General features: G+C 39.9%; 2 protein-coding genes across 7 annotated transcripts in view; one reads left to right on the forward strand and one right to left on the reverse strand.

Annotated features, from left to right (window-relative positions):
- Positions 1-16812, reverse strand: part of spg11 (SPG11 vesicle trafficking associated, spatacsin) — a 48024-nt gene extending 31212 nt beyond the window's left edge. The window contains exons 1-14 of the mRNA XM_081356423.1: positions 16408-16812; positions 15533-15708; positions 9210-9437; positions 8591-8774; positions 7780-7917; positions 7069-7442; positions 5763-5908; positions 4937-5069; positions 3328-3483; positions 2570-2748; positions 1284-1460; positions 732-803; positions 447-574; positions 107-282 (exon numbers count right to left, since the gene is read on the reverse strand). Of these exons, the coding sequence (XP_081212549.1) occupies positions 107-282; positions 447-574; positions 732-803; positions 1284-1460; positions 2570-2748; positions 3328-3483; positions 4937-5069; positions 5763-5908; positions 7069-7442; positions 7780-7917; positions 8591-8774; positions 9210-9437; positions 15533-15708; positions 16408-16643 (2503 nt within the window). The 5' untranslated portion in view covers positions 16644-16812. The remainder of the gene's footprint in view (positions 1-106; positions 283-446; positions 575-731; positions 804-1283; positions 1461-2569; positions 2749-3327; positions 3484-4936; positions 5070-5762; positions 5909-7068; positions 7443-7779; positions 7918-8590; positions 8775-9209; positions 9438-15532; positions 15709-16407) is intronic.
- A 671-nt stretch (positions 16813-17483) lies between these two features.
- Positions 17484-24825, forward strand: ciao2a (cytosolic iron-sulfur assembly component 2A). 6 transcript variants are annotated; one of them, XR_014029342.1, is made up of 7 exons: positions 17529-17715; positions 18039-18105; positions 18235-18399; positions 22416-22465; positions 22735-22780; positions 23997-24320; positions 24532-24825. XR_014029342.1 is itself a non-coding variant. In XM_081355412.1 (6 exons), the coding sequence occupies exons 1-6, from the start codon at positions 17668-17670 to the stop codon at positions 24095-24097; spliced, it is 477 nt and encodes a 158-aa protein (XP_081211538.1). In that variant the 5' UTR covers positions 17504-17667; the 3' UTR covers positions 24098-24825. The 6 variants fall into 6 exon arrangements, 2 of the variants coding, with proteins under 2 accessions (XP_081211539.1, XP_081211538.1); XR_014029343.1 differs by having other exon boundaries at positions 17570-17715; positions 23997-24442; XR_014029340.1 differs by lacking the exon at positions 18039-18105 and having other exon boundaries at positions 17504-17715; positions 23997-24442.
- The last annotated feature ends 1452 nt before the right edge of the window (positions 24826-26277 follow it).

Raw genomic sequence — 26277 nt, forward strand, 5'->3', positions numbered from 1 at the left:
GGCCTTTTTCATGCTATAGCCGATGGTTTTAAATGTTTTAAAATGTTCGTTTTTTTGGTACATCAGTGCATCTCTACTAAGATTATAAAGCGTTCAGCCAACTCACTGGACGGCTGCAGTCGGGACAGAAGGATGGCGTTCTGAGCGTCTCTGTCCCAGTATCTGACCCAGTCCAGACGCACGGGATCCAGTACGGACCCGGAAGACGACGCCTCTGGTTCCTGCAGGATCTCCTCCAGAACTCTTCTGCTGTCGGGATCGGACCGGGTCATCTGCAGAACCCTGCACAGAACACCCACAAAATCAGTCAGCCAAAAGCAGTTAAAGTCATCTAATTCATGTCAACAAATGATGCTCAAATTGAGCTCAAGTCATTCTGTACCGCCTACATCATTTCCTGTGCTATTGTCTCAATAAAAGTGTCAAATATGCCAGAAATAACTCGCCTGCTGCTGTCCAGACGGCTGGAGCGTCTCGTCGCAGGAGTCGAACACAAGCTCTCGATCGTCTGAATGACCTCCACCTGCTCAAACTCTTCACGCGAGAGGTAATTCTGCTTCTGCAGCTCCTCAACCTGGGAACCACAGCACAAAAACAATACTAAATTACTAAAACAGCAAAAAATAATCCCTAACGATAAAAAAAAAGAAAAAAAAATTAATCCAGTCCAGTCCATCCAGTGATCGAGTTTATTTTGAGGATTAGATTGCCCATATATAGTTTCTTCTCACCATGAAGGCCCTTAGATCCCGATCGGCGGTGAAAACACAGATGCTGTGGAGCTGCTCCTTCACATTAAAGCCCTGAAAACACAGACAGTCAGTCCTGCGTTACATTGCACTGTAAAATCAAAGTCTGGGGGTCAGGAAGATGTATATCATTTTAAAGAAATCAATACTTTTATTTAGCAAGGGCACATTAAATTGATCAAAAGTGACAGTAAATTCAGCAAAGAATCCTGACATAATAATCATAAATGTTTCTTGAGCATCAAATCATCATGATTTCTGAAGGATCATGTGACACTGAAGACTGGAGTAATGATGTTGAACATTCAGCTTTGATCACAGGAATAAATTACACTTTAAAATATATATTCACATTATTTAAAAATTTAATAATTCACAAATTTTACTGTATTTTTAATCAAAGTCTTGTTGAGCAGAAGAGACTCTTTCAGAAACATTAAACAGTCTTTCCAGACCCCAAACTTTTGAACAGCAGTGTCCAATATTTCAGCTGTTTGTTTGATCGTGTGTGTGTGTGTGTGTGTGTGTGTGTACCATGTTAGTCAGCAGTGTTTTAGCCTGCTCCAGGTCTCTGTGAGTGAGACAGGTAAAGGTGTGTTTCAATCCTGTCTTCCTGATGTCCTCCAATCTGCATTCAGAAGAGCCACGTCTGCGTAGAAAAGCCTGCGCTTGTGGGATCCTTCTGCTTAATATAGCGCGCTGCACAACACCCTGAAACACACACACACGCAAGGTTGCATAAACTATGCATAAACTGCATAAAAGACTAGTCTTACAAGTTAGTCATCAATTTCTTTCTTTTAAGACTGTTATATCTTTTTAAAGTGAGTTACTGCTAGCTGTTCGTACAGCTCTTAAGACACCGTGTTAACATAATGGCTATGTTTATGCGACTGGGCCCTGGTTCTCAAATCTGATTGGCTGAGAGCCTTTGCAATATTCTGATATCACACGGAAACCGTTTCACAATTTGTATGACTCGGCTTGCTTCTGCCGCATCTAAACTGGCAGGATTTCTCACAGAAAGCGTCGATGGTGGAGGAGCAAACCTACTACTGTTACTGAGTCACGGAATGTAGTTGTTTAGACCTCAAATGTGCGATTAAAAAAAACAAACAACGTCTATTTGACAATTTGTTTAGACGTTTTCAGAGATCTGTCAGTGCTCATGTACGTAGATTGTGTACATAGCATACTATAGCATATTAAAAACACCACATAGACACATAAACAACATTAAAAGCTGGATTTTCACCACAGGAGGACTTTAAATATTATAGTTAGGTAAATAATATTTTATTTGATATAATTAATATGCTGTATTTGGTATTGAGAACAGGTCTGTTAGTGATTCTGACTTCAGTGAAAGTTACATTGTTACACCAATAGATGGCGGCACAGACTGTCAGATCTATATCTATATATCAACACAGCGCTTCCTGAAAGGCACACAAAGAATAAAACTACGTGTGTGTGCATTTGTTTATACACACCCACTCACTCCCACACACACACACACACACACACACACACACACACACACACACTCTCACACACACACACACACACTCTCACACACACACACACACACACACACACACACACACACACACACACACTCTCTCACACACACACACACACACACACACACACACACACACACACACACACACACACACACACACACACACACACACACACACACACACACACACACACACACACACACACACACACACACACACACTCACACACTCACATATATATCAGGCCTGATGTCATGTTTCATGGATCGTGTCTCGAGTGTTTGGTTGACTGACCTCATCAGAGAGCGACTGCCACTCCGGGTCGGTGGCGGCGCTGGACGCTGGAGCTCGAGGACTCACACACACCGGTGTTTCACCTCCATCTGCCCAGGGGAACTTCTTCATGAACCCACGCAGATCAGAGATGTAGCCGTATAAAATCTGCACACACTCCTGCCGGTTCACGTCCAGCTCTACACACAACACACAGAGTTCGTACAGTACAGACTTTTTTATTATTTATCATACAATATCTTCATTATCTTTCATATTCTAAAAAAGGTATTCCAGAAATGCAATTTTATTAGGATTTCAAAATCCTATTCAAGCCCGTCATATGAAATCCCCTAACCACTATAAGGATATGAATGATTTCCTCATTCAAACAGATTTTTGCCCCCAATGATTATGTGCTTGACCTGAAGAATGAAAGTTTTATAATACACTTGGGAATAAATGAGCAACATCACGCTAATAGCCATGTGAAATGGCTCAAAATCTATATCAGACGAGCGGCAGCATTCATTTTGCGTGAAAAGAATGAATGTTTTTTTCCGAAACAATTAAACACTAATTTCATATGTACATGTATACATGAACTTTTAATAATTCAAGCACTTTTCAAGTAATTATTCATAAAAATGGCTGTTTTCCAGGATTTAAATAAAAAAGATATATATAATTCAAGCACTTTGTACGAACCCTGAACACACACGTCAGTTTCACGTCTCAAGATAAGCGCTCACTTCTCTGAGATGGCGTGTGTGTTTTACCGTGAGCGCTGGTGAGGAGGACTTTGGTTTGTGTGTTGAGGAAGGTCAGCGTGATGCTCAGCAGTTGTTCACAGAACTGATGACTCTGGGCTTCTGTGTGTGTGTCCCGTATGGCAGAACGCAGCAGATCCAGCGCCGGACACAGAGCCTGAACATCTGAAACACACACACACACACACACGCGTTTACTTAGCTATCTAAACGGGGACATTCCATAGACATAATGGTTTTTATACTGTACAAACTGTATATTCTATTCCCTTACACTAACCTGACCCCTAAACCTGCCCATCACACACACACACACACACACACACACACACACACACACACACACACACACACACACACACACACACACACACACACACACACACACACACACACACACTCTTGTGCATCTATCTTTATGAGGACATTCATTGACACAATGCAATCTCTATCCGCTTACCCTAACCTTACCCATCACAACTAAGTGCCTAACCCGACCCCTGACCCTAAACCGACCTTTAACCCTAAACCGACCCTTGACCTCATTATAACCTTATCCCTAAAACCAAGTCTTGACCCTCAAACAGGCCTTTAAAGGCTCTCAGAGAGTGAGGACCGGCCAAAATGTCCACACGTTACTCTCTTTGTCCTCACTCCAATGGTCTAAAACTCAAACTGGTCCTCACAAAGATAGTTGTACAAGTACACACACACACACACACACACACACAGAAGTGTGGAATAATTACGACCTAATGTGTGTAAAGTCTCTTCTGCTCACCAATGCTGCATTCATTTGATCAAAAATACAGTAAAACAGAGAAATATTATTATAATTTAAAAATAACTTTTTTCTATGTGAATATATTGAGTGTAATTTATTTTTGTGATCAAAGCTTTCAGCATCATTACTTTATTCTTCAGTGTCACATGATCCTTCAGAAATCACTCTAATATTATTTAGTATAGTTAGAAATGCACCGATATGAACATTTTGGCAGAAACAATAACCATTAACTCTTTATATTTGAAATGGATTTATTGATATGGGCCGTTAAAATCTAAATCAAAAATTGTATATAATTTTTAAGAGTCTGATTACAAAACAAAAGCCTCACCATTAAAAGCCACTTGCGCTGCACTTAACAGTATTTTCCTGTGATTTCAGTGATTTCAATCATATTTCAAGCAAAAAAGTGCGCATCTGAAGTCTCTCAGCTGAAGGAAATAATACATTATTTATCAGCTTTAATATATCGGCCAAATGTTCTTATTGGACCGATAACGATAACATTAAAAATGAACATATATCAGCCGATACCGATATGGTGGCCGATATATTGTGGATTATTATATTATTTTTATATATTATATATATTTTAAATATATCTGTCGTAAATTCTATGTTTTTCTTTTGCTTGTTTGTGACTGAAATAAGACCGATATCATATTTCATGAGATCCAATCACTGAGGTCATGAGCAAAAAAGACTCTTTCTCCTGCCCTTCAATAACCTGGCAGATCCGAGACTTCTTCTGATGGTTTAATTGAGCAGCGGGAGGGGGGGGGGGGTGGGGGGGGTTAGGATCAGAAGATCTCATTAAAGCGGGTGTCTTACTCCTCAGCTGCGTTTGGGTCGAGACGACCGGCGTTTGATCGGGCAGAACAAACCCAGGCGCGGGGCTCAGGATATTCTCCTTACTCTTCAGAAAGAAGTCAACCGTGTCCAGCTGATGGTTCTTGAGGCCGGCCTGAAATGAACATCATATTCATGTAGACTTACTGACATTTCAGACACAATGCAGCCAAGTTTGAGGTTGTGTGAACAATGAGTTAAAGGGTTTTAGGCACTTTAAACCATAAAAACAGCCTTGAGTTTCTTAAAGACCTATTATGCCCCTTTTACAGTCTTGATGTTGTTGTTAGTCTCTACTAGAACAGGTTTTCCAGCTTAAATGTTGATTATTCTCCTCATATTCTCCATTGTTGGGGCTCCTCTCTTCCCAGTCTGTCAGTAACGCTCTGTTTACTTCCTGTCTCTATGAAGCCCCGCCTTCTGAAAAGCACACTGTGCTCTGATTGGTCGGCTGGAGCAGTGTGTTGTGATTGGTTGAGCGCTTCGAGTGTGTTTTGGAAATGTTTCAACACACTATTAACAAACTCAACCAGGCCCCGCCCCTTTATTCTGCGTATGAATTATTATAATGAGGAATATTGAGACGTGTTCGCTCCCGAAAGAAACTCAAGACTACAATGAGTTCAGAAACACTGACTCTGATATAGAGAAGAACGTTTTCATGCTCAAACAGCAACACTACACACTAAAGAAAGATGAAGACAGCAGAATAGGTCCTCTTAAACACATCAGTTTCATGAATAATATTGGGATGAAATGGCATAGCTTGTGTGTGTGTGTGTGTGTGTGTGTGTGTGTGTGTGTGTACCTGTAGGGCATGAATGGGTATTGAACAGCGTCCCCATGCGTTCAGATGGCAGAGCGAGTCGACCGTACCAGCGGTGCCAAAAACCATCAGCCGGTTCAACAGTTCCTCCTGCGTCACACAGAACAGAACCACCGACAGACCCGACGCTATAACACACACACACACACACACACACACAAACACACACACACACACACACACACACACACACACACTCAACATTCAGTAACATGATATACACTCAATGTTACATGGTAATACAGTCAGTGTAACATCACAGTATTTTTTGTAAGCACACAATCAAATCTTATTTTATATAATAAAAAATAAAAATAAAAAAAAGATTTATATTTTGCATAAAGAAAATCAAGCCATATTAGTAATTTCCATGAATACTCAATTTTTTTTTATCACAATACAAAAATATGTCATGCATATTTAAAAGGCAGTACAAATAATATTACAATACTTTAAAAATGGTTAAATAAATAAATGCATAAATAAATATTTAAACTAATGCTTAAATAAATGAATGAATAAATGCAAAAAAAAAATTGTATTTAAATAAATTCTTAAATGCATAAATTAACAAAAATGCTTTAATGGATAAATAAATGTCTTAATACATATTTACATAAATGCTTAAAAAAAACGCCTAAATAAATGAATGAACTCTTGAATACATAAATGTTTAATACTGTAAATTTTAAATAAAGGCTTAAATAAAAAATGCTTAAATAAATGTTTAAACAAATACTCAAATAAAAAAGCTTGAATAAATGCTAAAAAATAATGAAAGAATTATTATGGATAAATAAATGCTTAAATAAATATTTGCATTAATGCTTGTGTTTAAATAAATGCTTCGGGTTCGGGTTGAATAACTAGTTCTTCCAGTGTTTCATCATCGGACTCGCGCTCGCATTGATATGGTCAAATCGACGTCATTGTTCGTTACTGTGTTTAGTTTACGGTGTCCGAAGCCTCAGAACAGCTGACGTTGTTATGGCAATGAGCGTTTTTGTTTTCGATGCGCTGTGCGCGGTAAACCAATCACAACAGACTGAGCTGTCTGGCCAATCAGAGCAGAGTAGCTCGCGGAAAGGCGGGATTTAGAGAGATTGATTCAGCTGACGAGTCGTTTGAGAATCATTGATGTATATCATGAGGAAATTAAACAGTTTTTTGACCTTTGATGCATGTAAAGGAAACTTTAAAATAGCATAATAGGAGCACTTTAAAATAGAAACAGGTAATATTTTGACATGTGGCATAAGAGGTCAGATCAACAGATTACGTGTCTCACCCTTCAGCAACAGACACAGGTGTTCGTCGTCTGATCTCTGGACGGGTACGGCAGGAGCGTCTGACCGCTGGTACGTGACGCTTTGACCCTCCAGATCCCAGTAGGCCAGAACCGTGTTTGCGTTCGCAGGAGAAACGAACGTAACCAGCGCGGAGAACTCGGACACGTTCAGGCCCGTCGGCGTGGCTCTCTCCGGCACGGTGAAACACGTCACAGCGCCCCCTGGCTTCACGGAGGACTGGGAGAGTTTGGCAGTGGCGGCCGCCCGTCGGCACTCGATGTGTGTGAAGTCTCTGAACCAGGGGAACCCGCGACCCGGGCGAACCGGGCCTTTACATCGACTATACAGCAACGACAGACGCGACTCCCACGACCTGAACACATTTAAACGGCCCGGGAAATGAAGTGTTAGATAGTGTTGCATTATGGAGATGCATTATGTTAAGTCAGATTTATATGTGACCCTGGACCACAAAATCAGTCACATGTCACACGGGTATATGTGTGGCAATAGCCAACAATACATTGTATGGGTCAAAATGATCGATTATGCCAAAAACCATTAGGATATTTAGTAAAGATCATGTTCCATGAAGATATTTTGTACATTTCCTACCGTAAATATATAAAACATTTATTTTTGTGAGTGAATGCAGCGCAATTTTGAACATAAATGCACAACTTTTGTGATCCAGGGTCACACAATAGTACCTGTCTGTTTGAAAGGGTTTATCCAGTATGGTCAGGTTGTGGGCGGAGCTTGCGATGCTGTCCTGATCCAATGATTCATTGGGCACGAGAGACGGCGGATTAGGGGCAGCGCGACAACATAAGTGATCTGGATACATCCTGAAATACAGGAATTTAGATCTGATAGGAATAGGAAATAGATCTGGAAATTGCAGTTTACTTCACGTTATTTAATCGCAATGTTATATATATAATGTATACATATATCCAAAATGCTTCATTTTAATTATACTTTATTTATATAGGTAAACAAATATATGAAAAACACACTAAAAACAATAACAACGGATTATAAAGCGTTTAAGGACACATAAGTGGATACAGGCGATTGAGAAAGAGCGCAACATGTCGTATTACTCAGAACTAACGAACGCCACTGAGGGGAACGTTATCAGTGACAGGAGAGTGAACCTTACAGAAATATAATATATAAAACTGACATTTGGATATTTGACTTAACAGTGACTAAATATTTACTCCAGTGCATACTGAGTATCAGGATTACACAATTTACCCATTCGCTCCAGCCTGTCTCCACTTCTGTGTCCTTAAACACTGTTTTTTGTGGTCCACAGTTTATAAAAATGTATTTCTGAGTTTATTAGCTTGTTTGCTGTACACCTTGTTACATAGCAGCTTTCAGACATTGTTCTGTTTTTTGTTATAAGTCAGAAATGACGAGGAGGCAGCTTCACACAATACAAACTCAATGGAGACGGTTGAATTGTCCAATATGGACTGTATAATATTAATAGCAGAATTGAACATGCACCGGAAGTAGTGGTTGAGGTCGAGGGCGAGGGCCTGGTTCTGCCGGGTCACGGTCACCGCTGTACTGAGATCATGTGAGATCTGGATCAGACAGAAGGAGACGGATGGAGAAACGTCTGCTGAACCGCAGTATAAGAGGAAGTCCACCGTCGCCAGGAGCGTCCCATCAGTGCTGTCGAACACGTCTGACACACAGCGTCAAGGAGAACACAGATCAAGGTCAAAACTCAATCATACACATTTAAAAAGAGACATTAAGTCAAAAATTACAAAATAAATAAATAAAAAGTATTTACATTATGGTAGTATTTTTGTACTGCCTAAGAATTGTACTATGCATAATAAACATAAAAACATAAAAAAATGTAATTACTCCAAACTTTTGACCAGTAGTGTGTGTATATAATAATGCATAATTGTTTAATATAATTTAAAAGTTTGAAATACTTCAGAGATTTTAAAGTTTTAGTTTAAGTTTTAAGTTTTTTATTATATATTCACTTTTCACTTCAAAATAAAAATATGTCCTAATGTCCATAAATAAACCTCAACCATCTCAAAGGTGAACTGCAGCCTGTCTGTATCAGAGAAGGATTGTCATTTCTCTGACTGAAGGATACACGCGAGTCCAGTGCTGAGCAGAAGGAACAGCGTTCCCCGACAGAGCCGGTGATCCACACAGGATAAACCCGTAGGGATCGCTGTGTCGAGGCGGCAGGAGGAGTGTGTGTCTAGGCTCGAGGTCTCGTCGGTCCAGCGCAGCGTCAGCAGGACAGAAGTGTTGACCAGCAGGACACACAGACCATCAGTGAAGCTCAGTGGAGAGAGAGAGAGCAGCTCACACACATCTGAGGAGGACAGTGGGCGATCACACACATGCACACAGCAGGGTTTAAAGGGGTGGTGTCATGCCCCTTTTTACAAGATGTAAAATAAGTCTTTGTATTACTCCCCCAGAGTGTGTGTGTGAAGGTTTAGCTCAAAATACCCCACAGATATTTTTATAGCATGTTAAAATTGTCACTTTTTGAGGGTGAGCAAAAACGCACCGTTTTGTGTGTGTCCCTTTAAATACAAATGAGCTGCTACTCCCAGCGCAGAGGGCGGAGCTTTAAAAACTTTTGTGTGTGTCAGAGCCCGCCTACGGAGAGCCTGGCCACTCCCAATTAAGTCCTATTGTACCGAATGTTGGTTGTAGTTCCACCAGAGCTCCACTGGGGGCGATCGCCCATGAGTGCAGAATGAATGGGAGTCTATGGGGCTAGACGGCTAAATTTGTCTCTTTCACCCAAGTGCCGTTGAGAAATCTCAGATTTGATTGTAGGTTTTGCAAGTTCAACATGGGTTATAAGTCGAAAGTTGAATGAACGAGTACTTATGTCCTATCGATTTCTCACAGGTTGAGTTGTCGTTGCCCATAACACGCTAGCATTCTGCTAATGAACGCTGATTGGTCAGTGAAGGACTGATTACGACCAGAGATACCGCTTGATGGCATCGTGGCATCCGAAGCGGGACCAGAAACATACAAAACAGAAACTCTTCTAGCATGTGTGTTTACCTGTGTCAGCTGTGTGTGTTTACCTGTGTCAGCTGTGTGTGTTTACCTGTGTCAGCTGTGGTGTGTGTTTACCTGTGTCAGCTGTGTGTGTTTACCTGTGTCAGCTGTGTTGTGTGTTTACCTGTGTCAGCTGTGTTGTGTGTTTACCTGTGTCAGCTGTGTTGTGTGTTTACCTGTGTCAGCTGTGTTGTGTGTTTACCTGTGTCAGCTGTGTTGTGTGTTTACCTGTGTCAGCTGTGTTGTGTGTTTCCCAGTGTCAGCTGTGTTGTGTGTTTCCCTGTGTCAGCTGTGTTGTGTGTTTGCCTGTGTCAGCTGTGTTGTGTGTTTACCTGTGTCAGCTGTGTTGTGTGTTTACCTGTGTCAGCTGTGTTGTGTGTTTACCTGTGTCAGCTGTGTTGTGTGTTTCCCAGTGTCAGCTGTGTTGTGTGTTTCCCTGTGTCAGCTGTGTTGTGTGTTTCACTGTGTCAGCTGTGTGTGTTTACCTGTGTCAGCTGTGTGTGTTTACCTGTGTCAGCTGTGTGTGTTTACCTGTGTCAGCTGTGTTGTGTGTTTACCTGTGTCAGCTGTGTTGTGTGTTTACCTGTGTCAGCTGTGTTGTGTGTTTCCCTGTGTCAGCTGTGTTGTGTGTTTCCCTGTGTCAGCTGTGTTGTGTGTTTCCCTGTGTCAGCTGTGTTGTGTGTTTACCTGTGTCAGCTGTGTTGTGTGTTTCCCTGTGTCAGCTGTGTGTGTTTACCTGTGTCAGCTGTGTGTTTCCCTGTGTCAGCTGTGTTGTGTGTTTCCCTGTGTCAGCTGTGTTGTGTGTTTCCCTGTGTCAGCTGTGTTGTGTTTACCTGTGTCAGCTGTGTTGTGTGTTTCCCTGTGTCAGCTGTGTTGTGTGTTTACCTGTGTCAGCTGTGTCGTGTGTTTCCCTGTGTCAGCTGTGTCGTGTGTTTCCCTGTGTCAGCTGTGTCGTGTGTTTCCCTGTGTCAGCTGTGTCGTGTGTTTGCCTGTGTCAGCTGTGTTGTTGTGTCAGCTGTGTTGTGTGTTTCCCTGTGTCAGCTGTGTTGTGTGTTTGCCTGTGTCAGCTGTGTCGTGTGTTTGCCTGTGTCGGCTGTGTTGTGTGTTTACCTGTGTCGGCTGTGTTGTGTGTTTACCTGTGTCGGCTGTGTTGTGTGTTTACCTGTGTCGGCTGTGTTGTGTGTTTACCTGTGTCGGCTGTGTGTGTTTACCTGTGTCAGCTGTGTTGTGTGTTTACCTGTGTCAGCTGTGTTGTGTGTTTGCCTGTGTCAGCTGTGTTGTGTGTTTACCTGTGTCAGCTGTGTTGTGTGTTTACCTGTGTCAGCTGTGTTGTGTGTTTCCCTGTGTCAGCTTTGTTGTGTGTTTACCTGTGTCGGCTGTGTTGTGTTTCCCTGTGTCGGCTGTGTTGTGTGTTTACCTGTGTCGGCTGTGTTGTGTGTTTGCCTGTGTCGGCTGTGTTGTGTGTTTGCCTGTGTCGGCTGTGTTGTGTGTTTACCTGTGTCGGCTGTGTTGTGTGTTTACCTGTGTCAGCTGTGTTGTGTGTTTACCTGTGTCAGCTGTGTTGTGTGTTTGCCTGTGTCAGCTGTGTTGTGTGTTTGCCTGTGTCAGCTGTGTTGTGTGTTTGCCTGTGTCAGCTGTGTTGTGTGTTTCCCTGTGTCAGCTGTGTTGTGTGTTTCCCTGTGTCAGCTGTGTTGTGTGTTTCCCTGTGTCAGCTGTGTTGTGTGTTTCCCTGTGTCAGCTGTGTTGTGTGTTTACCTGTGTCAGCTGTGTTGTGTGTTTGCCTGTGTCAGCTGTGTTGTGTGTTTGCCTGTGTCAGCTGTGTTGTGTGTTTACCTGTGTCAGCTGTGTGTTTACCTGTGTCAGCTGTGTTGTGTGTTTCCCTGTGTCAGCTGTGTCGTGTGTTTCCCTGTGTCAGCTGTGTTGTGTGTTTCCCTGTGTCAGCTGTGTTGTGTGTTTACCTGTGTCGGCTGTGTTGTGTTTGCCTGTGTCGGCTGTGTTGTGTGTTTGCCTGTGTCGGCTGTGTTGTGTGTTTGCCTGTGTCGGCTGTGTTGTGTGTTTGCCTGTGTCGGCTGTGTTGTGTGTTTACCTGTGTCGGCTGTGTTGTGTGTTTACCTGTGTCAGCTGTGTTGTGTGTTTACCTGTGTCAGCTGTGTTGTGTGTTTGCCTGTGTCAGCTGTGTTGTGTGTTTGCCTGTGTCAGCTGTGTTGTGTGTTTGCCTGTGTCAGCTGTGTTGTGTGTTTCCCTGTGTCAGCTGTGTTGTGTGTTTCCCTGTGTCAGCTGTGTTGTGTGTTTCACTGTGTCAGCTGTGTTGTGTGTTTCCCTGTGTCAGCTGTGTTGTGTGTTTCCCTGTGTCAGCTGTGTTGTGTGTTTGCCTGTGTCAGCTGTGTTGTGTGTTTGCCTGTGTCAGCTGTGTGTTTCCCTGTGTCAGCTGTGTGTGTTTACCTGTGTCAGCTGTGTGTTTCCCTGTGTCAGCTGTGTTGTGTGTTTCCCTGTGTCAGCTGTGTTGTGTGTTTCCCTGTGTCAGCTGTGTTGTGTTTACCTGTGTCAGCTGTGTTGTGTGTTTCCCTGTGTCAGCTGTGTTGTGTGTTTCCCTGTGTCAGCTGTGTCGTGTGTTTCCCTGTGTCAGCTGTGTCGTGTGTTTGCCTGTGTCGGCTGTGTCGTGTGTTTGCCTGTGTCGGCTGTGTCGTGTGTTTGCCTGTGTCGGCTGTGTCGTGTGTTTACCTGTGTCGGCTGTGTCGTGTGTTTCCCTGTGTCGGCTGTGTGTGTTTACCTGTGTCGGCTGTGTTGTGTGTTTACCTGTGTCGGCTGTGTTGTGTGTTTGCCTGTGTCAGCTGTGTTGTGTGTTTACCTGTGTCAGCTGTGTGTGTTTACCTGTGTCAGCTGTGTTGTGTGTTTACCTGTGTCAGCTGTGTGTGTTTACCTGTGTCAGCTGTGTTGTGTGTTTACCTGTGTCAGCTGTGTTGTGTGTTTGCCTGTGTCAGCTGTGTGTGTTTACCTGTGTCAGCTGTGTTGTGTGTTTACCTGTGTCAGCTGTGTTGTGTGTTTGCCTGTGTCAGCTGTGTTGTGTGTTTACCTGTGTCAGCTGTGTTGTGTGTTTCCCTGTGTCAGCTGTGTTGTGTGTTTACCTGTGTCAGCTGTGTTGTGTGTTTACCTGTGTCAGCTGTGTTGTGTGTTTACCTGTGTCAGCTGTGTTGTGTGTTTACCTGTGTCAGCTGTGTTGTGTGTTTACCTGTGTCAGCTGTGTGTGTTTACCTGTGTCAGCTGTGTTGTGTGTTTACCTGTGTCAGCTGTGTTGTGTGTTTGCCTGTGTCAGCTGTGTTGTGTGTTTCCCTGTGTCAGCTGTGTTGTGTGTTTACCTGTGTCAGCTGTGTTGTGTGTTTCCCTGTGTCAGCTGTGTTGTGTGTTTACCTGTGTCAGCTGTGTTGTGTGTTTGCCTGTGTCAGCTGTGTTGTGTGTTTGCCTGTGTCAGCTGTGTTGTGTGTTTACCTGTGTCAGCTGTGTTGTGTGTTTACCTGTGTCAGCTGTGTTGTGTGTTTGCCTGTGTCAGCTGTGTTGTGTGTTTGCCTGTGTCAGCTGTGTTGTGTGTTTCCCTGTGTCAGCTGTGTTGTGTGTTTCCCTGTGTCAGCTGTGTTGTGTGTTTACCTGTGTCAGCTGTGTTGTGTGTTTCACTGTGTCAGCTGTGTTGTGTGTTTCCCTGTGTCAGCTGTGTTGTGTGTTTACCTGTGTCAGCTGTGTTGTGTGTTTACCTGTGTCAGCTGTGTTGTGTGTTGGCCTGTGTCAGCTGTGTGTTTACCTGTGTCAGCTGTGTTGTGTGTTTACCTGTGTCAGCTGTGTTGTGTGTTTGCCTGTGTCAGCTGTGTTGTGTGTTTGCCTGTGTCAGCTGTGTTGTGTGTTTCCCTGTGTCAGCTGTGTTGTGTGTTTACCTGTGTCAGCTGTGTTGTGTGTTTGCCTGTGTCAGCTGTGTTGTGTGTTTGCCTGTGTCAGCTGTGTTGTGTGTTTCCCTGTGTCAGCTGTGTTGTGTGTTTCCCTGTGTCAGCTGTGTTGTGTTTACCTGTGTCAGCTGTGTTGTGTTTACCTGTGTCAGCTGTGTTGTGTGTTTACCTGTGTCAGCTGTGTTGTGTGTTTGCCTGTGTCAGCTGTGTTGTGTGTTTCCCTGTGTCAGCTGTGTTGTGTGTTTGCCTGTGTCAGCTGTGTTGTGTGTTTACCTGTGTCAGCTGTGTTGTGTGTTTCCCTGTGTCAGCTGTGTTGTGTGTTTACCTGTGTCAGCTGTGTTGTGTGTTTCACTGTGTCAGCTGTGTTGTGTGTTTGCCTGTGTCAGCTGTGTTGTGTGTTTTAGAGTCCTGCACGGTTTCGGGTACCCGACGGGTGACCCGCACATTTTGCTCAAACGGGTGAGAAATATCCAACTGTGTCGGTTATGGGTGCGGGTCGGGTCGGACACGGGGGAAACACGGGTCTAAACACGGGTTTAAAACAATCACATGCAAACGTAAAAATATATGCATATTTTTAGGAACACATCTACAAAAATATGCCTGTATTTCAAGTTGATAAAATCATTTAAAATCCATATCAGCTTATTTGTGCCCACGCACCACGCCCTCCCAGGATCTATAACGTATAGGTTACTTTCATATACCGGTAGCCATCCTGCCACTGTAAACTGACCTGTCAATCATCTTTTCACAGTTAAAATCCTCCAAATTGCATTTAATTTCCAACCGTAACGGAGAGAAATGCAGAAGCACGTTGATCTGCAGTCGCGTGTCTTTCATGCGGAGACTCTCCTCATATTAATGCATTATTAATGATGCATTTAAAAGTTAATGGCCAAACATTAACATTGTTATTGCAGATGAAATATAACATGGAGAACATAAAATAAGTATTTTTTTCTATCAGGTTAAACTTTGATTAGTCATTCAAACCTTTATCTGAACCTATCACCGTCGGTCGCACATATCCGCCATGTTTTGTAGTTTTTAACGCTTTTTCACTCGTGTTTGTAGTTCCTCCTCCAAATCGCAATGGATTGTGGGTAATATCAGCTGTTATAGTGAGCACGGATCCACACTTCGAAAATCCACCGGAAACAGTAGATCATCCGGGGATAGTATGGACATTGAGACAAAGGGTTTGACTCATGTTGCATGTTCAGGGGGCGGGGTTTATGTAAATTCTAGGGTTGGTGATGTCACTAACCCGGGAGGAATGTGGTGTAGTCTCTACCAGCCGTTTGTTGTAGTCCTTAAAAAGTGATTTCTTTAAAAGCAAATATCTCCCTTTGCTTTGAACTTTGAGTGCCGTAACTTTGCAGATGTTGTTTATGCTCAAACAGCAACATTACACACTAAATGTTTCTAAACTGTGTGTGTGTTCTCTCACCGGGGTGTTTGTCCTGAAGGCAGCGCAGCAGCGAGTCAGAAGGCGTCACACACACGAGCTGCGCCTGATCCCGAGGGTCCAGCTCATACAGCCTCAGATCCCACTGGGAGTCCAGCAGGAGCAGCTTCGGCTTCACATCACGACCACCGGGATCTGACAGATCTTCCCACAGGAAACTCAACCGCACAAACACACACTCATTATCATAATAAATATTACTGCTCTTAATATTATGTAAAAATAGAAATTGTATAAACACTATATTTATTAAATAGTAAATATACCAATATATTATCATAAATAAATGTAATTATACTGCAACTAATTATAATGTATTATGTAATTATAATGTATTAAGTAATAATAATACATCATAATAATATGATAAATCATATTTTTTTCTAAATGTTACAAACTTATAATGAATATACAGTTATTAATATTGCTATTGTTAGTATTGTTGTTAATTTGTGTGTGTACATCTATATATGAGTGTGTATATATGTGTGTGAGTAAACATAACTGTGTTTGTGTGTGTATATATATATGTGTTTGCATGTGTATACTGTATATGTGTGTGTGTGTGTGTGTGTGTGTGTCAGTGTGTATATATATATGTGTGTGTGTGTGTGTGTGTGTGTGTGTGTGTGTGTGTGTGTGTGTGTGTGTGCATATGTATGTGTGTGTGTGTGTGTGCATGTGTATGTGTGTGTGTAACAATTAAATCAAATATAGTTATATTTTGATATATACTTCATAATAGTTTACATGATTTAACAACAACAGAAGTTTAAAATATGACCGATATACAGCTGCAATTAACTGCAATGTTACATATACCAAATGCATAATAGCTATTACAGTGAAAGACTCACTCAGTGCAGGAGTGCTGTAGTGTGTGTGAGGATCTGATGCTCTCAGAGATGTTCCTCACGGTCACTTCACCTCCAGCATTCAGACAACACAGCACTGACGGGCCTTTACTGAGCCTGACCCTCACTGTGTCCTCAACACCTGCACACACACCTGAGTCCTCCACACCTGCACACACACCAGTGTCCGGCAGCAGGTCCACCTCCAGCGCCTCTGTCCTGCTCAACACCTGCAGCATCGCGAGCCGCTGTCAATCACTCAGGAACAACACACACCCTTCATCAGGAAACACAAACCAAGAGACGATCGAGATGGAAAAACAAAGTCCTCAAAAAGCGAACTAAAGCGTTCGTTCTAAAGTCAAAACACCAGCCTCCATGATGCAAACAAACCCCAGCTGATCATCACATGCTCGTCACGTGAACAGCAGGAAAACCAGTCAAACACAGCACCCATTTCCTCTACGTAATTTCTTTTGCAAATAATATTTAATTGTGACATGAAAAGTCAAAATATGTCATACTAGTTGTATTTATGAGATGAAAAGTCGAAGTTATGACATATTAAATCGGAATTATGATATAAAAAGTTAGAATATGACATACTGATTCATATTTATGAGATGAAAATCCGAAATTATAACGTACTAAATCGAAATAATGACATAAGAAAGTCATCATTTCGATTTTAATCTCATAATTATGTCTTTTATATAATATTAATAATAATAATTTTAACAACGTAAATGAGCGACTACATGAAATAATTATTTGTGTTGCCACTTGCTCAGATAGCAAAAGAAAAACTCCACAATAGTGTTTTCACAATTTTAAAAAAGAGGGGAAAATAGAGAGATTGATACGGTAGCGTAGATTGATATCGGCAGTCGGAAAAGAGAAAGAAAGATGTCACTCCCAGAAACACCCTCACAGCAGCGTTAACTAGTTTCTTGTAATTTGATGCAAAGGTGATATAATACAAGTTATAGTGTTATAAATGTACATACATACAAAAAAAAAAAAAAAAAAAAAAAAAAAAAACTTTGAAGGATTTACGATGTTGATGACCGTTAAAACGCGTCATCACGAGCTGTTCTCTGCTCGGCTGTTGATCGCTCTGGTCTGACTCTGTGGACGCGGAAGAGCAGAAGCGCGTGACCGTTGACGCAATTGGCAATGGCGATGGACCGGACCGGACCATGGAGCTCGTGTTCGGACTACTGAACCGAGTCAGGATCGTCACGGGACTTTCTGACTTGACGAATGACAAGAGAAGCAATAAGATGGAGGAAAAAGCGCTGGAGGTGTATGGTGAGTATCGATGACCTTAACAAAGATGTACTGCGGCGTTTCAGGGTAACTTACAGCGATGGTGTCAGTTGGAAATAAATACCATGGTACATTTTACAGATAACGTGAACCATGGGACGGAATCATAACTGTATTCATATAACCAATACCTGTTGCTTCAAAGAATACCATGATATATTACTATGGTACATATCCATAATACAATACCATGGTAAAGTGCTGGTGTCAGGTGTAAATACCATGATATTGTATTTGTAAGTTATACAATGGTAAACATTACCATAATCATATACCATTATATTTTCCTGGCTGGTACTTTAAAGAATGCCATCGTATTACCAAAGTATATCCACAACAACAACAACAACAACAACAACAAAAAAAAACAAGGTATTACCATGGTACAGTACCAAAGTTTTGAATTTTTGAATTTTGGTATTTTGATGGAAACCCAGGTAAATGTTAGATTTCTTTACAGATATTTTCCTTGTTTTTGTGTGATTCTCTCTGTTTTCACAGACGTGATCCGGACGATCCGTGATCCGGAGAAGCCCAACACTCTGGAGGAGCTGGACGTCGTGACGGAGAAGTGTGTGTGTGTGCAGGAGCTCGGAGACGAGGAATACCTCATCATCATTAAGTTCTCTCCCACCGTCCCACACTGCTCTCTGGCCACGCTGATAGGTGTGTGTGTGTGTGTGTGTGTGTGTGTGTGTGTGAGTGAGATGGGTAGGTTTAGGGGTCGTGTTAGTGTGTGTGTGAGTGATGGGTAGGTTTAGGGGTCAGGGTTTGTGTGTGTGTGATGGGTAGGTTTAGGGGTCGGGTTTGTGTGTGTGTGATGGGTAGGGCTAGTGTAAGGGGACAGAATATACAGTTTGTACAGTATAAAAAACATTATGTCTATGGAGAGTCCCCACAAAGATAGTGTGTGTGTGTGTGTGTGTGTGTGTGTATGTGTATGTATGAGTGTGAGAAATGATAAGACCAAACAGTCATGTGACCTCAAACGTTCATCACTGCACCTCACAGATAGCAGACAATGCAGAAAACACACACACACACCGTATCTTTTGTTGACAACGACACAATCACACTGTACAGCAACAAAGAACAAAACTACACAAGATTAAAGACACGAGACAGACTGCATTCAGTACAGGGTCTGATCAGTGTAATCTCTCAGATTATATATATATATATTAATCTACACAGAGCTGATATTTGCTTTCCTTCTAAAAATGAACAGGATTCAGTGCGTTCTGGTGTTTGATGCTGCAGAAAACACGGTTATGAAGTCTGAGTGTTAACAGAGTTTCACATAGTGAACCTTACGAATAAATAATTGTACTTATTAATCATTGCAATCCACAGCAGGCGATAGTGGGTGAATCATATTTCACTTCAAAATCAAGAGACATATAAAAAATGGTTTTGCATTAAGAAAATGACTTGACATTATTTTTAATAGTAATAAAAATTCACAACACAGTGTTTTATCCTGCATAAATTAAAGAAAGAACGACAAATACTACCTTTAATTAAAATAAATACAATTAATATTATTATTATTAATAATAATATATGTTAACTTAAATAAGATATAATATATTCATGAGCAAACCTAGCAAAATGTTTATATATATATATATACATACATATATCATATTAGTTCTAATGGCATCCAAAATAAAAGTTTGTGTATATGTGTGTGTACTGTGTATAATTATTTTGTATATATAAAACACATCTTAAATATATGCATGCATATGTGTGTATTTATATATACAAAATAATTATACACAGTACACACATATATTATGTAAACACAAACTTTTATTTTGGATGCGATTAATCGTTCCCCAGCACTAATATATAAATATATATATAAATGCTGAAATGTATCATTTTGCTAACACTGTTACAGTGTGTTTATTGTGAGTTATTCCATGTTCAAATAAATAAATGTGCAAAATTATCAACATTATTAAAAAAATAATGATAAAAAAATAAATAATAATAATAGCTCAGAACACAAATGTTGCACAAACCATGTATTGCTGTATTTATTTTTTTACCCGACGAATCTTTTGAAGAATGCCATGACATTGATTTGAGCTTTTATGGTTCTGGTGAAACTCTTTTATCACTTCTTGAGCTCAGAATCGTTCTCGTTCCTCGATTCGATACGTGTAGAGTTTAACAAAACAGGACTCGCCTCATTATCCGTGTGTGACCTCGACCGTTGATCTCAGGAGACCCGAGGTCACGAACAGTGATGGATCTTTGAATAAATAAAATGGTAATATCTAACCTTACTTCTCCTTTAGGCCTATCATTCTAACACTCGGACAAAATGCACTCTGTGTTCAAGACTCAGAGACGCTGGCTGGACGATATCAAAAATATAACAGTCTAGAATATTCTCATGACGTATTGAGTAATCAACTGAACTTAGATTTGAGATCTGAGTTCGCTTCTGCCTAGTAACAGAAGGGTTTGCATATGAAGAACCAATCAAACTGTAGGGAAATGATGTAATGCATAATGGCGTTTTTGCCATGCTCCTGTTCTATAAACTCTGTTGTACTGTTTTCTCTCTGAGATCCTCCGGCCGTGATTAAAGCACACTTGAGGGATTAGTAGACAAGACCCAGGTAGACTCAAGTCAAGCCAAGAGTGTTTCAAAGCAGCTTTACAGAGATAACAGGAAAATAATGAAACACAGAAGAAAATAGCATCAGTCACAGCTTAAGTAAGTTCAGTGATGGTTCATTTCTGTTGTAAAAAAGTTATTAATTCAGTTAATTTATATATATATATAGCCGCTCTGGAGAAAACCGTAATCGGACCAGAGTACGAACAACAAACTGTATGAAATGAACCCTAATGTGAGTAAAAGTTGCATCTCTTCTTTCAACAATCGCTGAGATCAGATTATACGTGTGTGACCCTGGACCACAAAACCAGTCACATGTCGCACGGGTATGTGTGTGGCGATAGCCAACAATACATTATACGGGTCAAAATTATAGAGTTTTCTTTTATGCCGAAAATCATTAGGATATTAAGTAAAGATCATGTTCCATGAAGATATTTAGTAAATTTCCTACCGTAAATATATAAAACATGTATTTCTGTGAGTGAATGCTGCACAATCGCCAACATAAATGCACAACTTTAAAGGAGATTTTCTCAATGTTTTGATTTTTTTTGCACCCTCAGATTCCAGATGTTCAATAGTCGTGTTTCGGCCAAATATTGTCCTATCCTAACAAACCACACATCAATGAAGAGCTTATATATTCAGCTTTCGGGTGATGTATAAATCTCAATTTCAAAAATTTTTTACTCATGTGACTGGTTTTGTGGTCCAGGGTCACATATAATGGTGTCAGTGCAGTCAGATCAATAATATTGTTGAATATTACATTAAGGGCGCTTTCACACTAGCACTTTTGGTGCGCACCCGGGTTCGAATGACGTCTGAGTTCGGTTCGTTTGGATGATGTGAACGCTGTCTTCCGAACTCGGGTGCGCACCCGTACTCAAGTCCGGTTAAAAAGGTGGTCTGGGGTACGGTTGATGTGAACTCGGGTACGGTTCGCTGCTGATGTGAACGCAATCGAACCAAACCGCGGAAGTGAGCCGCTATTGATGACGTATAATGTGTCTTCGGCGGACAGCCCGCTGTCTTTGAAACGCTTTCAGAATTTTTGCGGCAGACAGACGCAAGTGTGTTTCTGTATGTCTATGTTGAAAACAAAACCAAAGGTCAACCGAGCAAGTCTATCCATTTGCGCGCCTTTTCATTCGCGGTTACCAAGCAACACGATTACGCGCCAGCTGCAGCCTGGTGACGCAAGCGTACCGCAGTTCGGAATCAGTGTTGCCAGATGTACGATAATTATCGTATTTGTACGATAATTTTGACCTCTGTACGATGTACGATCAATAATGGAAAAAATCCTATAATGTACGATAATTTCAGAACTGTGTGACACTTCAAATGATGGTCGTTGTAATAGGGCTTCTCATTGATCTAGCTGTGGATTCTACGTCTACCGGGGGAAGAACGTGTAGAGAGGGAGCGAGAGACCTTGCGTGTGTGTGCTAGTGTGCCTCACGAAGCACATGTAAGGACCCAACCAATCAATTGTAAGTGTGGGCGGGCTTTAATCTTATACTTCCGAACCGAATCAGAACCGAACCGAAACCCCCCACCACCACCCACCCCCACCCTCCCGTTGGAGATTTCTTGACTCCCAGAAATGACATTGTGCAGGTTGGGATGTCTGTCATTTTCATGTCGTTGACTCGTGTACGATAATTTTCTTCCAAATACGACAATTTTGAGCTTCTGGTACGATACTTGGACATTTCCTATCTGGCAACACTGGTTCGGATAGAAATAATATAATGTGAACACAGTCCATCGGGGGCAGGGGGAGGGGGGAGCAATCGAACTAGGGTTCGGAACAGGCAATCGAACCAAGTGTGAAAGCGCCCTAGATGTCCCCAACTAAGCAAAAGCCAATGGTGACAAAAGAGGAACCAAAACTCCATCAGTGACAGACTAGAGAGAAGCCAGACTCAGTTCTCTGGCCGACGAGTGACCGGTGTATGATTATGATTCACACAGCATTATAGAAAGAAGAAATCTCCCACCACTGCTAATGAAACCTTGTCTCCTGTTCCTGCAGGTTTGTGTCTACAAGTCAAGCTTCAGCGCTGTCTGCCGTTCAAACACAAGGTACGTCTCACCGCTAAAGCTCAGAGTTGTTCAGAGGTCTCCTCGGATGTTTGGATGATCTATTATTAGCCGTGTGGAAATGGGAGGGAATGGGAAGAGTAAACAATCTCCTCATGGCATGTAGGTTTTTAATGAGACGCCACATTGATGAGAGCGAACGCGACGGCTGTTGTCGGACTCTCTCGAAGCCTTTCGTGTTTCTGATGTCCTTTTCTTTCTGGTGTCTTTTTTTTATATCACGTTTACTCTCTGGCTTTCTTCCCTTCCAGCTGGAGATTTACATAACTGAGGGAACGCACTCGACCGAGGAGGACAGTGAGTGTTCGTCTTCATCACTGCAGTTTCACACGACCTTCTCTAGTACATCAACACAAGCTTGTTAGATGTGCTCTTTACACTCTTCATTAAAGCTCGCTGCAACCTTTAATACGTTTTTTGTTTCTGGAAAAATATATCGTTTATATATTTTGTATTTTAATAATTTAAAATTAAATATGTGATTTTATTTGATAATTTTTATAATTAAAAAAAGTTGTATTAAATTATCATAATAAAATCATTTTATATATATATATATATATATATATATATGATTTTATTATGATACATATATATATATATTATGATAATTTAACAAAACTTTTTTTAATAAAAAAGTGATCAAATAAATATATATATATATATATATATATATATATATATATATAAATTATTAAATCAAATTATTCATTAATTTATCAAATTTATAAACAAATTTAAAAGTAAATATATTGTTTTATGCATAAATACACACATACAAAGCAATTTGTGAAAAATGTAATAATTATATACATTATTGTAATCATTTTAATTTCAGTTAAATATATATATGAAATAAAATAATTTATTTAATGTCAAAGTGTGTGTATATAGACTTATTTTTTATAAAATTAAATTAATTTTTATGAAATTAATTCATATATAATTTTAATAATATATACAACTTAAATAATTATCACTTTAATTTGTATATTTTAATGATATACAATTTAAATAATTATCATTTCATACGTATATTAAATACGCATATATAAACATATATGACTTGTTTTTTTTTAAATGCATTAATGTAATTTATATATTTGAATATATAACATTTTAATTATTTTAATTTTCATATTTTAATAATATATAACATTTAAAGAAATTAATTAATCAAATATAATGATGGCAAATGAGACATCCGTCAAAAAATGAATTAAATAAATAATTATTTTACAGAATCTTTTGCCAAAATTCCAAAAAATGATCGATCATTGACAAAACTGTTTGAGAAAGTGGGAAACGAACTCTTGGATCATTGTACAGCTGTGTTTGATCACAGACCCTCGATGATGATCTCCAGATACCCCTCGATGTCGTCCGCTTGTGTGTCCCGATCTGCTGGAAGCGTGCGGCCGTCGTCCAGCGGGAGATTAGACGTGTGTGAGATGATGAGAGTGTGAGAGTTGCTGAGTCTCTTAACTGGTTCTCCTGTGTCGTTCTCTCTCAGTTAACAAACAGATCAACGATAAGGAGCGCGTGGCGGCCGCCATGGAGAACCCGAACCTGCGGGAGATCGTGGAGCAGTGTGTTACTGAACCAGACGACTGACACACACACACACACACACAGATCATGTCTGATGAAACCAGACAACTAAGCACAGCAGGACATTTGCCTGACGAGACAAGTTTCCTGGATGAAGAAAGATCTTTCCCGTTTGTTTGTTTCATTGAAGAACAACGTTCCTCAAGCTGAGAGACAAAACACACACTTCCTGAGTAAACAATCATGTTGCAATGTTGCATCAACTCATGAAAGAACACCTTTAAAGGTTAGTTCACCTAAAAACAGACCAACCATCGGACAAACATCGGACTTGTGCAACACAGATGATGTTTAACAGCGTCTGAGCTTCTGTTTCCACACAGTCAGAGTGGATTTGACTCAAAAAAGGCACAAAAAACACATTCAATTGATCATTTATGAGCAAAAATAGCAAAAATATTTCTTTCTGACTCTATAATGTTTTTATCCACTCTCAGTGTGCAGAAAACAGCAGCTCAGACGTTCTGCCTGATATCACAGAGGTCGAGTCCGGGGTTTGAGACACACGAGGGCCAGGAGACTACGACACAGTTGAACGTTTGGGGAAACAAAAGACTTTAGTTGATGGGGACATTTTGATCCTGCAGATTATATCTGAGATTAACTCGTTTTTAACGTTTCTTGTTTTTGTTTTTGTGTGATGGACAATGATGAGTTTGTAAATAACTTGATTTTATAAGGGAAAAGTCTATATTTGTAGAGCTCAAGATGTTACGAATAAAACTCTTCTCGGAGAAGTGACGTGAGAAGCGTGTGTTTATGCAGATATGGTTCCCAGGCTCATGGAAAACATGGAAATATTAATCATGGGGTTTAATATATGTGTTTTATAGGCCTGGAGAAGTCAATTAAGTTAATAAAAAATCGTAATTGTATTGTGAATATAATTTTTATTTTCCAATTAGCTGGGAATTAATTTTTGTGAGTGAAATCTCTATAAATTAGTTTTGACAAATTATGTCACAACAGACTGGAAAAACGTATGGAAATTCATTGGTCAAAATGTGTGTTAACTGGTTAAATTGAATAAATAAATAATCTTAATTATTTCATTCTAAATAATAATTTATGAAATAATTCATAGATGTATTAATATTCAATTGAAAAAGTAACATTTAAACATTAATAATAATAATCTAATTCATACTAAATAAATGTAAAGAATGTATTTTTTATATTAAATAACATCTAATTCTTACTAAATTTATAAAATTTATATTCACATAAAGTAAAACATTTTAATTTTAAATGATAATCTAAAATAATTCATTCTAAATAATTTATAAATGTATATTTAAATTGAAAAAGTAACATTTAAATATTAAATAATATTTTAACCTAATTCATACTAAATGTATAAAAATGTCTATTTAAATTAAATGTAAAACATTGAACTATTAAATAATAATATAATTTATACTGTATAATAAATATAAAAACTTAAATATTAAATAATTTAATTTATACTAAATACTTTATAAATGTATATTTAAGTAGTAAAAAGTTAAACATTTAAACAATAATAATAAACTAATTCATACTCAATAAATGCATATTCAAATTAAAGAATGTAAATTTTAAATATTAAATTACAATAATAATACAATTCATACTAAATGTATATTTACATAAAAAAAATTAATATTAAATAATAATATGATTAATTATCTTTAATAACAAAAATAAATATTTGATCATTATTTAACCCAGAAGGTCTTGCTCTTTGGATGCTGTAATGACAGAAGACGCCAAATGGTGGCGCTCAACATCTTCGACAGTTCACAGCCTGACACGATCCATCGATTCACACAGATTTACTGTACATTACAGGCTGAAAACTTCTCCTTTTACATTTTTTTTTTTTGGGGAGGTCATTTCAGATCAAAGCCTTCTTTAAGGTGATGAAATATTAAATGTTAAATTCCTCCGGCCAGCTTTAACATCTCCAGTCAAGCATCAAGTATTTAACAGGCTTCAGCTGTCAGACATTCAAGGCCGTGTTAATGAAGGCCTCACTTCCTAGAGTCCGGTGTAGGAGACCGGGGACGGGCGTAACACTTTCCTTCAGCACCTGTTTTTAGCTTGAGTTCTCAAACTTTTATACTAAGTCAGTGGATCTTCTGGGCTTTAAGCCCAAACTAAAATGGGGTATTTTTTATTTAAAGGAATTAATTCATTATAAA

This window comes from Scardinius erythrophthalmus (assembly GCF_964197995.2).
Source record: "Scardinius erythrophthalmus genome assembly, chromosome: 24".
In the NCBI taxonomy this organism is placed as follows: Eukaryota; Metazoa; Chordata; class Actinopteri; order Cypriniformes; family Leuciscidae; genus Scardinius; species Scardinius erythrophthalmus.

Coding starts and splice junctions, on each gene's coding strand:
- ciao2a (XM_081355412.1), top strand. CDS start 17,668: ATGACAAGAGAAGCAATAAGATGGAGGAAAAAGCGCTGGAGGTGTATG. Junction 18,106..18,234: donor CAACAACAAAAAAAAACAAG/GTATTACCATGG, acceptor CTGTTTTCACAG/ACGTGATCCGGACGATCCGT. Junction 18,400..22,415: donor CTCTCTGGCCACGCTGATAG/GTGTGTGTGTGT, acceptor CTGTTCCTGCAG/GTTTGTGTCTACAAGTCAAG.